We start from the raw sequence: 13,506 nt of genomic DNA, 5'->3' as shown, positions 1-13,506 counted from the left end.
GCTGTAGAGTTTAAACATTACATCTTATTATAGTGTTAAATTATTATATTGTTGTTGTTTTATCCAGTTTTATGTCTTGACACTCCTGTTATTTGGCAATGTTTAAACTTTACAGTAATTTTATTTTTTAGAAAAGATCGCAAAGTTATTGTTCATTTGATTCTGAGCCTTTATTTGTCATTTATAATGGATTTATAAAGCATAAACAGTCCTCACTTTAGATTAGGTCACAAAACTGCATGAAGTTGAGTTAATAAAGCGTTTAATAACATATTAGTTAACTATTAATATATGCCTGAATAATAAGATATATAAATGTTGATTTCAATAGTTTATTAATCATTTACTAACTCATTCTGAATGATCCTAAAAACCCTCAACTACTTTAAATACAACTGGTTTGTAAATAATGCAATACTTAATTTAGTAATGAAAAATAAATCAGTAACTAAGTATGAAAATACAATTATTAAGCACATTATATAGGTGTTTATAAGTCAGGAATACAGCATTTGTAGCTGCAGTTATAAACTGTTCACTAACGTTTATTAATGTAGAGTTAATGCTTAACATATAATGAATTCACTAGATGCTAATGCTTAATAAATGATTCATAGTATGTAGTTATTATAAAGTGTTACACTCTCAAATACAAATGCTTTGTAAATAACGTGGTTCTTAATTTAGTAATGAAAAATAAATGATCAACAAAGCACATTATATAGGTGCTTATAAGTCAAGAATACAGCATTTGTAGCTGCAGTTATAAACTTTTTACTAACGTTTATTAATGTAGAGTTAATGCTTAACAAATAATGAATTCAATGGATGCTAATGCTTAGTAAATGATTCATAGTGTGTAGTTATTATAAAGTTTTACCTCTTTTTTCTTCTCAATGTCACTTTCTCAACTTGTTCTTTCATCTTTTCTTCTCCTATTAGCAATCAATGGGTATGTTTATGGTAATTTGCCTTCACTGAACGTGTGTGCGGAGCGTCCTGTGTCATGGCATCTGTTTGGCATTGGTAACGAGGTGGACATTCATTCAGCGTATTTCCACGGGCACACACTGATGGATCGCATGCACCGCACAGATGTACTCAGTCTGTTTCCTGCCACTTTTGTCACTGCAACCATGATCCCGAGAACTAAAGGGAGATGGCTGTTAAGCTGTCAAGTCAACGATCATGTACAAGGTAGTAACTGCACTATTTTACCACTGGCATCTTTTGAAGCCTTACTTGTCCAAATATCTAAACATTCTTAAATCAAGATGCATTTTCTAGAAAACCAAAACATATGGTCTTTGTTTTCAGAAATAATAAGTTAAAAGTAAGTGAGTTTTTCCAATCTGCCAATGGGGTTGTAGTAAGATTGTTTTGCTTTCCGCTTTGAGAGATTATTTTGCTTGTTTTAATGAAAAACTCACTTAATTTTGACATATTATTTTTTAAAAAAGAGACTATATTTTTTAGGGCAGCACAATGGTTAGCACTGTGGCCTCACAGCAAGAAGGTCACTGGTTCAAGTCCCAGCTGGGCCAGTGGGCAGTTCTGGGCCAGTGGGCAACTGGATGAACTAAATTGACCATAGTGTATGAGTTTGTGAGTGTGGATAGGTGTTTCCCAGTACTAGGTTGCAACTGGAAGGGCATCCGCTGCGTAAAACAAATGCTGGAATAGTTGGCGGTTCATTCCGCTGTGGCGACCCCTGATAAATAAGGGACTTAAGAATTTTTAGATATTTGGACTAGGATGAGAGAAAAACTCTTGTGAAACCCAACACTGACTACTTTACATACTACTTTTCTAAAAGCATTGTTTTTTGTGTGTGTTAATCCTGTGCAAGAACACTTTTGGTTTCGATGCTTATGTGTTTATATGTGTGATGTTGATACACTGTGATTTGAAGATAAATAGATAGCATTGTTTGTGCTTGGTAGGAGTTAATGTGTTTATCATTTTAAAGTAGGGGTGGGTGGTACACCGGTGTCATAGTCAACACCGGTGTGACATTGCGCCACGACATGGATTTTCTAATACCGTCAATACCGTAATAAATCAATTATGCGCCTTGAACGGCTGCATTTACATCAATAATAGCTAATTCTAAATAATAAGGCATTCAATTTTCTTCAAACGTTCAGTTGTGGTCTGAATACATGTCCTTATACTACAGGGCTCGAAATTGCAACCATTTTGGTCGCATGAGCGCCCGAAATTTAATCTATGCGCCCTCATAATATATTTGGGAGCATTTGTGTGTCTGAATATAATGGTTGTAGTGCAATCTGATTTGATTTTCTCTAAAAACTTGCTGAATCGCTCTACCCTGCTGCTGTATTGGTTCATATTAGCTGTCAGTCACTCAACGCTTCCCGCTGTCAGATAACAGGGAGCTTTTGTTACTGCAGGAAATGCAAATGGCTGAAGAGTGAAAAGTGCACAGGTTTGCAAACCTCACCTAAAGTTATAATAATAATAATGGCGCAGATGACAGCGATCATGACATGAGGTAAATGTTGATCCGCCAGCTGAAATCAATCGAGTGTTTTCGGAGAAGGTGCCCGAATCTCGATGCGTTGCATTCACCGCGTGTTCAGCGCAAATGTCCGCTAAATATAAAATCTAACACTGTACACATCATCGCCAAAGAAACTCACCTTTAATAAGTTTACACTGAAACTACGGCTCATAACAAAGAGCGGAATTGCGCTGGTGGTCATCATGAGAACCCTGCTCTGTCTGCTCATAAATTGGTGCGGCTGACTCGCCTGCTTTATTCCACCAACACAGAGAAATGAAGATCAGCTCATAACGAGACTGAGCATTTACAATGACCCAAACCAAAACTTTTAAAGAGTGATAGAAGTGAGACTTTCTTTTGTCCGTTCTTCCTTGAGATGTATATTATTTTGCTATTGAAAGTAATACCATGATATTATACCGTCACCGTTCAAAAGATGAAAAATACCGTGATATTAATTTTAGGTCATATCGCCCACCCCTATTTTAAAGGCATAGTTCATCCAAAAATGTTAAGTATGTCATTATTTTCTCTCCCTTTATGCTGTAAACCCTAATGTTGTCTTCACTTAAACAATCAAGTAAAGTTGACTGAACATTACTTAAAATTTAGCATTTTGGTCCTGTAACCTAAAAATATGTGTTAATTTAACTTGTATACAATGAAAATGCATAAACTTAAGATTTCAAGTATAGTAAGCCCAAAATCACAATCCATTTTTATTGTAGTCTTGACTGTAAAATTCTAATATGTGCAACCTTTTAGTCTTTTTTTATCAGAAAACAAGGCTTCATGTATAATTATTCACCATAATGGGAATAAATGGCTACTTATTTTTCTTTTATAGTATATAATTACACACACAGACACGCACACACTGAACTGAACAATTTAAGTATAATCTACCAAACCGGCAAGTTAAATAAACTTAAATATGCAAGTTTTTGGAGACTCTGTTACTCAATTAAATTGAAGCAACGAGTTTACTCAATTCATTTAGTTCAGTCAACTTATTAGGGTTTTCAGCTTGTTTCAAACCTGTTTGAGTTTCTTTCTGTTGTTGAACATAAAAGAAGATCTTTTGAAGGAAGCAGGAAACCTGTAACCATTGACTTCCATAGTATTTTTTTCAAAACTGTACAGGTTACAGGTTTCCATCTTTCTTTAGAACATCTTGTTTTGTGTTCAACATAAAAAAGAAACTCATAAAGGTTTGGAACTGCTCGAGGGATTGTAAATAAGGAGTCATTTTTAGATTTCTTTGTGAACCATCCCGTTAAGCTTTTTTCCCCCCTTATTTAGACTTTTTTTAATCTTGTTTCTAGTCCAAATATCAAAAAAATTCTTCATTTTTCTAAATGAGTAAAAATGTCTTGTTTGAAGAAATAATATGACCAAATTAAGTGAAATCATCCTTAAAACAACTAAATAATCTACCAATGGGGTGAGCATAATAATCTAAGGTCAAAATGAAAAACTAAATTATTCTGCTTACTCCATTGGCAGATTATCAAATCAGAATATCACATTTAGTAGAAGTTTTTGTTTATTTAAATGTGTTTCTATTCCTAAAGATGTTTAGTGAACAAACTCTTATATTGATGACTATAACTAAAGCTCTTTTATCTAATTACTCCAGGAATTATTGTCTATATTCAATGAGAAATGGATAAAAATGTTCAAAAAGAGGTGTTCGCATTTATACTGAGCACTGTATATGCAAACCAGCAGACTTTTATTTATAGGATTGCTGAAGCTCTCTCTCTCTCTCTCTCTTTAATGGTCCCGTGAGCAGCCGGAATGCAGGCTTTCTACGAGGTCTCGGGCTGTGGGTCTCCAGCGGCTCCACCTGAGGTGCCTGGCACTGAGAGACGTTTCTACATTGCTGCTGAGGAGATGGTTTGGGATTATGCCCCTTCAGGGATGAACTACATGGAGAATGTAACACTCACTAAATCAGAGAGGTAACAACTCAGATCTGGGGACACTTATTGCATGACTGAGTAAATTAAGACCCAGAAGAAGTGTGTGATATGGCATATGTTAAAGGGTTAGTTCACTCAGAAATGAAAATTCTGTTATTCATTTCGTTCCAATTCCCTGAGACCCTCAGTCATCTTCAGAAGACAAATTAGGATATTTTAGATGATATCCTGAAGCTCTCTAATCCTCCATTGATAGCAGCATTCCAGGGATGCTCAAAGTCCAGACAAGGAAACAAAAACATTTTCAAAACAGTCAACGTGACTTCAATGGTTTAACTGTAAACCCAATTTACTTTGGCCAATGTCTTCCATATCAGATCATGATGTGTGTTTACTACAGCTCCATGTTTGCGTGTGGCGCTGCTGACTCTAATGGGTAGAATCAGTGAGCTATGTAGTTTAATTCATCCAAAACTTCTGACATTAATTATTTAGTCTGAACTAGATCTCTCCAGGACACCTGTTAGGTTAGTTTACTCAGAAATTAAAATTCTGTTATTCATTTCTCACTTTCAAATCATTCCGATTCCCTGAGACCTTCATTCATCTTCAGGACACAAATGAAGATGTTTTAGATGAAATCTGCGAGCTCCCTCGACCTCTATAGACAGCAACGATCTTAAGATGCTCAAAATCCAGAAAAGGAACCAGAAAACACCGTCAAAACTGTCAATGTGCCTTCAGTGGTTCAGCTGTAATCATTCGAAGCTCTAAGAACATTTTTGTGTGCAAAAAAATCCTCTAAAAACAAATGTCTTCACCAATGTCTTCCATATCAGATCATGATATGTGTATACTATGGGCAGTATGACATGTGCGTGTTGCGCTGCTGACTCTAATAGTAGAATAAGTAAACTTAGAATCAGTAAACAAATCATATTTGCTTTTTTTGCCACACAAAAGTGTTCACGAAAGCTTCATATAATTATAGTTGAACAACTGAAGTCATATAGAACAGTGGTTCTCAACTGGTTTGGTCATGGGACCCACATTTTTACATGGTCATCAAGCCGCGACCCCAATTTTTAGGAAATATAGTATAATTTTAGGAAGTATAATTAATTAGTATTTATTTGTTAACATACAGTAGTAGTGACAGATAAATCATTAGAAAATCACCAAGACTTCCAAATAAACAATATTTTATTGCTGTCATTTAACAATATGTATGCACTTGTGATGCCCTCAGCTCTTGAGGTGGTCTTTGATATAGTCAACAGGTTTGTCTTTGCAACTGGGATGTTTGGTTTCTAAACGTCGTTTTAATTTAGAAGGTTTCATGCTCTCTTGTGAGAGCACCTCACTACACATGCACTACATACACACTGAGATTTTAAAGGGCACCTATGGTAAAAAATCTATTTTTCAAGCTGTTTGGACAGACATAAGTACATGTATGGTGTATAGACTGTCATATTGGGGTGATATAAACACACCCAGTGCTTTTTTTTTTCAATTTAACAACATAAAAAACGGTGGACCAACAGGCGCGTCATCATATCCTCAGTTTGTTGATTCACGTCCGCCATTTTCAGCGTGAGTCGAAGCGATATCACTAAAGGAACACCCTAGCTTTATTTTTAGATGCAAGGCTCATTGGGCTCAACACAAGATCAATATTCTCCACATTATCGCTCTAATCGGAATTATTGGTTGTATTTTTAGGTAGGTTTGCAAACATGTGTACTTCTCATTGAGTCTACCTTATACTTCAGCCGTTTGCATTTCTCGTGATCCCTGAAGCTCCCTGTGATCTTAACTAGCATGCGTTTTAGAATTCTAAACATAGGTTTCTATCAGGGTACACTCAAGTCGACGGCTGGGCGCCGCGGACCGCTGCAGAAACCTATGTTTAGAATTCAAAAATGCGTGGCGCGACGATTCGGGACACTTCATGTTTCTGGTGCGCCACAGAGAGTGTCTGGTGTGCCGTGTCGCGGCTTCGAGTGGCGCATCCGGTGCCTCAGTCAAAGTTAATTCAGTGTGCGTGGTTATTAGTTTCTGTGTTCAAGCTCGGCACTTGAAACTAGCACACAGTTGGCTGTAAAACTGTACAAAGACACAAATGATTTTGTACTCTCTGCTTGGTCTGTGTCCGAGTCGTACATGTACGACTGAATGCTGTACCTCTCACTCCTGCTCCTTCTCGCAGTCTGCCTGTCAGACTCTGTTGCAAACGCAGAGCGGGTGAGCTCATGGCCTCGCCCCCTTGTTACGTTGGCAGGAAGCTGAAACTAATTTACATATGAAGCAACACACCCATAAATCAGCGAGCTGTGGACACGCCCCCAACATGACACTTTTTAACACATTATAATAAAAAATCTGAATTGTGTTTTGAACTGAACCTAAACTGGCACACTCAGAAGAGCCATAATATTAATATTAAATCATAAAAAAGAGGTCAACTAGGTGCCCTTCAAGCCTTTTTTGTCGTCAATATATGTAAATCCATACTTTACATATTCGGAGTCGTACTTGCGCTTTGACAAATGTGTTGGTATAATTAAATGAAATTTCACATGTCAAACGGTACAGTTGTTGCACGTGCATTTCAAAATAAAAGTCCGGTATAAGCAAAATAAGTTAAAAAATAAACTTCTGTTGTTTTTTTTTACCACACACTCCATGACCCACTGAAAATGTTCCCGCGACACTTTTGGGTCCTGACCCACCAGTTGAGAAACACTGATATAGAACATTTTGACTATGTGTTTGGTTCCTTTTCTGACCTTTGAATGTCTCAGGGCCATCTCACAAACTAATCCTTTAAAGATTACACCTATCTGGTACAAACACAAGTGATTAGATCAGATAATAATCCAAAATTAGACTCTAATCATTAGTGCTGCCAAGGGATTCTGTACTTGTAAATGTCAGCAAATTTGATTTGAATATTTCACCATTATTCACACACAATCGTAAAATAGATCTAAAAGAAATCAAGAGTAGATTGTCGACACAATATGTAAGGTGTTTTTACATTAAAATCAAGTCCAAAATAAACACTAGAAGAGTTTTATATATTTTGCTGACTTATGTTGTTGGGGAACCATCGGTTTTAACCCAAAAATGACCAGTCTGTGAGGTGAAGAAGAGCCGGAGTCGGAGATTCAATTAAATAAAGAAAGTTTACTGAAGATAGTTTGCAGTTTCATCAGCAGAAGCCAGCTTCAACACTCTTGTAGAGTTCGTAGGCCGCTCTGCTTACAATACCAAAACAACAACAAGTATAATATGCGTCACTAACTGCCTCATACATATAGGTGTTTCAACCTGATAGATTTATGGGGCGTTAACATCAGATGTGGCTTGCGTGAAATAGACACATGAACATTTTGAGTTTACTCGCTTCATTCGTGCGTCAAAATTCGCTTCATTCATGCGCGAAATTCACTTCACAATTGACACGGATTTGCGTCATGTGCAGGACTTCTGTCTGCCCGGTGACTCTAGGTTCACTGCTAAGAGGCTAACAGGGATTTTATTGACAGAGTAGCTGTGCTTTATGTGCTTTGGGCAGGCTGAAAACAGCGTAGATTCATTCGCGCTGTGTCTGAGTCCACTACAGTAGATCCACTCCCTTCAATGTTCTTACATCCTCCCAAATGTTTTCAAGAATGTTCAATTCCAGAGAAATCATCCGTCTTAACTAGTGTTTGGAGCGCGTGTGTGTCTGTGTGTTCATGTTAATGATGTCACACACCTTTGTTTTCTGGTTTTGTTTTCTAGAAAACAGGGAAACAGCAGTAAGGCTTTAATATGTTGTGTGATTTATTCAACTGCACAGAGCAGCGTTATAGCAGAAGCCTAAAGTGTATTTGGTCTGATAAAACATCGCTGCTTCTTCTCCATGTGATCACGAGCTGAAGAACCTAAAGCAGGGGTGTCCAAACTCGGTCCTGGAGGGCCAGTGTCCTGCAGATTTTAGCTCCAACTTGCTTCAACACACCTGCAAAGATGTTTCTAGACTGCCTAATAAGAGCTTGATTAGCTAGGCCAGCTGTGTCTGATTGGGGTTGGAACTAAACTTTGCAGGACACCGGCCCTCCAGGACCGAGTCTGGACATCCCTGACCTAAAGCGATGGACTGTGGCGTAATAAAAGCTCAGCTGTTTTTGCGACTGCTTCAGGTTTTCTCTCATTGTCAGCCTTATGCTATGTTCACACCAGAATATATCGCAATATTCATGCGTAAAAAGACGCGTGGACATTTTGAGTGTACTTGCTTCATTCGCGCGTCGAATTCACTTCACAATAGATGCAGATTTGCGGCATGGGCAGGGCTTCTGTCTGCCCGGTGACTCTAGCTTCTTTGCTAAATGGCTAACATGGATTTTATGTGCTTTAGGAAGGCTGATAAACAGCGTCAATTCGTTTGGAGCCGTGTCCACTAGATCCTTTCAGAGGTGCACCAGCTCTGTGAGTTCATAAAGTCCTCCAGAACCCATACCTGGATGATGGAGGCTTTCAGCGGTGCTTCAGACTGAGCCGACCCCAGTTTGATGAACTGTTGTTCGGTGTCCACGCCACTACGAGAGCAAGCTCCTAAATGGTTAACGTGGCGCAAATGTCCGCTGAAGTTCAGATTTTCCAACTCAATTCGCACGTCAATCGGGCAAAACGCTTAACTCACACAGCTTCATTCGCACGTATCGCGCCGCAGGATGACTATTCGCGTCCTTGCATTGACTTAACATGTAAATCACTCGCGCTTGACGCTTCATCCACGTCTGGTGTGAACGCAACATTACTCTGCTACATACTACCATAATAATTGTTGAATACTTTACTTCAACATAATGTCTGCAGTCCCATGATTCCACACTCAGTCACAGTGTCATACACATTTGTTTGTTGCTAACGCACACCCTCTAGTGGTGAAATTTACATACTCTGCCTTTAATATCATGTTTACAGTTTAAGGATAAGAAAAACATTAACTTATTTGTATCTAAATGCAACCTTTATATTAATTTAATATGTGCTAATGTTGTAGTTAAGTTAGTGTTTACAAGTAATCGACTTTCTTTGCCTGCAGTGACTCTGAACCGTTCTTCAGTAAAGAGGGCGGTAAACTGGGTGGAAAATACCTGAAGGCCAGATACATTCAATACACTGATGAAACCTTCACTAACAAAGCACATATTGTGGGCTCAGATGTGCATCTTGGAATTCTGGGTAATAATTGCACTTGTTTTTCATAAATGTTTTAAATTACTGGGACGTGTCTGTTATTATTATAAAATTTGCATTAAGTGGAAATTGTGACATTATTGTGAATTATTCCCCAGCGATACTTTCATTTATACATTGCTTTGTAGATTACACTGGGAAAAAGTGAGGGATAGTTCACCCAAAGTTGAAAATTCTCTCATTATTTACTCACCCTTTACTTGTCGTAAACCTGTTTGAGTGTCTTTATTCTCTTGAACACAGAAGTAGAAATTTATTAATATGTTGGAAACTGGCAACCATTGACTTCCTTAGTATTTATTTATTTTTCTACTATGGATGTCAGTGGTTACAACATTTTTAAAAATATCTTCTGTTGTGTTCAACTAAAAAAAAAAATGTGTAAATGAGGGCGCTACATGAGGGAGAATAAATAGTGAGTGCATTTTTATTTTGGGGTGAATTAACCCTTCAATTTTGTAGCACATTTGAAGATTTAGTCATGTCCCACAGGAATGGCATATTTTTATTATTGATAAAAAGCTAACAACAAAACAAAATATGCACCAATGGATTGTTAGTAGTAAGTTTGAGTAAATATGTATGCATGAAATGTAGTAATAAAGTTTTACAGCTGCGATGATGAATTATAATCTGCCAAACCCCTCCACAGGTCCTGTCATCAGAGCCGAGACTGGCGATGTTATCATTGTCACATTCCTTAACAAAGCTAGAAAGCACTACAGCATTCAGCCACACGGTCTGCATTATGAGAAGGTCTATGAAGGAGCAATGTATGTGGATGGTGAGTCCTGTGTGTCCAAAAGTTACTTTTATTCAACCCGCAAGTTTTTCTTTTGATCGGAAATGACTTCTTTCATAATAAGATGATGTACAAGAGGCATCATTGAGGGAAAAAAACATCAATCAAACGCTGATCTTTAGCTCCCTCCACAGATTCTCAATTGGATTTAGGTCAGGACTCTGGCTTGTCCACTGCAACACGTTAATGTCTTTGTCTGCCAACCATTTCTTCACTATTTTGCTGTGTGTTTTGGGGTCATTGTCATGCTGAAATGTCCACTTGTGCCCAAGACCAAGTTTCTCTGCAGACTGCCTGATGTTGTTGAGAATTGGATTTATATATATTCTATTTAAGACATGTTATATAATATAATATAATTTCCGACAGGTTTTTTTTAATAACACCAAAAGATTGGGTTGTGCTGTCACAATCTGTTTGCAAATCTGACAGAGAGTAGTATAATTATTTGGCTAAAATATTTGAATAATTTGGCTAAAATATTGAAAATCTATATATTTACCATAAACATTTTTCCTCCCTCCTCCACAGGTTCTCGGAAAGCTTCTGTAGGCCCTGGTGAAAAATTCACCTATCATTGGAGAGTGATTGAAGGGCCCTCAGCGGATGATCCTCCTTGTATTTCATACTTGTATTACTCTGCTGTTGATCCTGTTCGTGACAGTAACTCTGGTTTATTTGGGCCCATACAAGTGTGCAAGAAAGGGGTTCTTGATCGAAGTGGACATCAGGTAACAATACAGACAATATGGTACATTCCACTAGTACTAAAATTGATTACAGTTTTTATTTTTGACTGTCCCTAGGGGTGTATCCGAAATCACATGACATGACATGAGATTATTTTGCTTGTTTAAAGAAAAGCCCCACGTAATTTTGACTTATTATTATTATTATTAAAACTCTAAGTAAAGCATTTTTTGCAGTGAGTGTATAGAAGGTCATTTCAGACACAGTCTAAGACTATATATATATATACTATATATATATATATGGTAACACTTTATTTTGATGGTCCATTTGAGTATTAGTAGACTGCCTGCTTAATATCTGTTGATACTTCTCCTTCAACAGACATTTAACTGACTATAAGAAACTATATATATATATGTATATGTGTATGTATATGTGTGTGTGTATGTATATAGGGACTATATAGGGACTGTTATGATTGAGTCTTGACTTTTTTAAATATTAAAATAATTTGATGTTCAATATTAGTTCAATTTAATAGCTATCACAACAAAATTATTTGTTCTAATACTTTAAAAATTGAACGCCAAATGTACCTCATATGTGGAATGTTCATTATATCCTTTATAGAAAAATGTGAAATGGGAAACGTGGTTTTGCAAGATTTTCACGTAAAACCCATGTCTTCCCACATTCACACGTTCACATTTGTTTCACTCATTTTATGAATGATTTCATCATGTGATTGCACAGTCTGTAAGGAAGTGAGCATAATGGCATATGCATTTTGTGTGTGATGTTTGTCCATTTTTCTGTGTCCTTCTCTTCAGCATGCAGAGACAATTCAGCACGAGTTTTTTCTGCTGTTTTCTGTGATGGATGAGAATGAAAGCTGGTATCTGGAAGACAACATTAAAACGTTTGGCAGCCAAGATGTAGATCCAAATAATGATGAGTTTCAGGAGAGCAATAAGATGCATGGTACGCTTATATTCCTTTGTGTGTTTAATCACTATCATTTACACACTATCAAAAACACGCTTGTTTTACAAGTCACCTAGAGGTAAACAGTTGAGTTTTACCATTTTTTAATCCATTCAGCCCATCTCCGGGTTTGGCACTTTTAGCTTAGCTTAGCATAATTCATTGAATCAGATTAGACCATTAGCATCTCACTTCTTGACTCTTCTGTAGTTACATTGATTATTTACTAAGACTGATGTGAAATGAAAAACGCAATGATATTATGCAGCGCTGTTATCTTGTTACCTAGCTAGGGACTTTTTTCAGGGCTGTGTAAAATAACTGCTCCTGCTGCAGCCATGGGGCGACAGCAAAGTTTCTTGATTATTACGCCTGAGTGAGAGTATAGTTTAGCCATATCTGCCTAGAAAGTAGCAACTTTTATTTTCCGTCAGTCTTAGTACACGATGTAACTACAGAAGAGTCAAGCTTTAAAAAGGAAAATTATCTAAACTCTTCTTTTATTACTTAAACGAGATGCTAATGGTCTAATCCAATTCAATGATTTATGCTAAGCTAAGCTAAAAGTGCTCTAGCCAGACCCGGAGATCGGCTGAATAGATTCAAAAATTGTAAAACTCAACTGGGGAACTGTAAAATGAGCATATTTACCAAAAAAAGCTGTGTTTTTCCTTTGTGAATGTTCAAGTTTGTTGACAGTGTTGTGATTAGGAATGTGTTGTTTCTTCTCAGCGGTGAACGGGTACATGTATGGAAATCTGCCTGGTCTGGATTTGTGTAACGGGGAACATGTTGTGTGGCACACGCTTGGCTTGGGCACAGAGCTGGATATCCATGGCATTTATTTCCAGGGAAATATGTTTCAACGCAATGGGATGAACCGTGACACTCTCAGTATCTTTCCACATACTTCAGTGACTGTTAACATGACCCCTGACAATAACGGTAGGTCACTTGCATTTATATTGGGCATGTGTCAATAGCCTAATAATAATATGTTTCCATCCACCTATTTTTATGCACATTTTGAATGTGTACAAAAAAATGGTTGATGGAAACCCCAAGATGCACATCCATTTTGAAAAGGCATAAAAAACGTAGAAGCATAACAAAGTAGGATCAACTTTTTATTCAATAAGAAAAAATGTGCTTAATAAACTGATGTGATTTTGTTATAAGAGATCATGTGGTGATGAAAATGTGCGTGAATGGACAAACCAGCAGGCTGAGCACACTGTGAAACATCTGAAATATTATTTTAGTCATTCTAAAACCCTGTAATCATCTCAGTATCAGTGTTATTATATTAAAATTGACCT

General features: G+C 37.1%; 1 protein-coding gene across 1 annotated transcript in view; it reads left to right on the top strand.

Moving 5' to 3' along the window:
• hephl1a (hephaestin-like 1a) overlaps window positions 1–13,506 on the top strand; it is a 56,213-nt gene that overhangs the window by 16,636 nt on the left and 26,071 nt on the right. The window contains exons 5-11 of the mRNA XM_056473265.1: window positions 943–1,197; window positions 4,323–4,491; window positions 9,554–9,693; window positions 10,361–10,492; window positions 11,042–11,241; window positions 12,034–12,184; window positions 12,920–13,132. Of these exons, the coding sequence (XP_056329240.1) occupies window positions 943–1,197; window positions 4,323–4,491; window positions 9,554–9,693; window positions 10,361–10,492; window positions 11,042–11,241; window positions 12,034–12,184; window positions 12,920–13,132 (1,260 nt within the window). The remainder of the gene's footprint in view (window positions 1–942; window positions 1,198–4,322; window positions 4,492–9,553; window positions 9,694–10,360; window positions 10,493–11,041; window positions 11,242–12,033; window positions 12,185–12,919; window positions 13,133–13,506) is intronic.

The sequence above is a fragment of the Danio aesculapii genome, chromosome 15, assembly GCF_903798145.1.
Source record: "Danio aesculapii chromosome 15, fDanAes4.1, whole genome shotgun sequence".
Lineage (NCBI taxonomy): Eukaryota > Metazoa > Chordata > Actinopteri > Cypriniformes > Danionidae > Danio > Danio aesculapii.
This window is presented reverse-complemented; position numbering and strand designations above follow the sequence as displayed.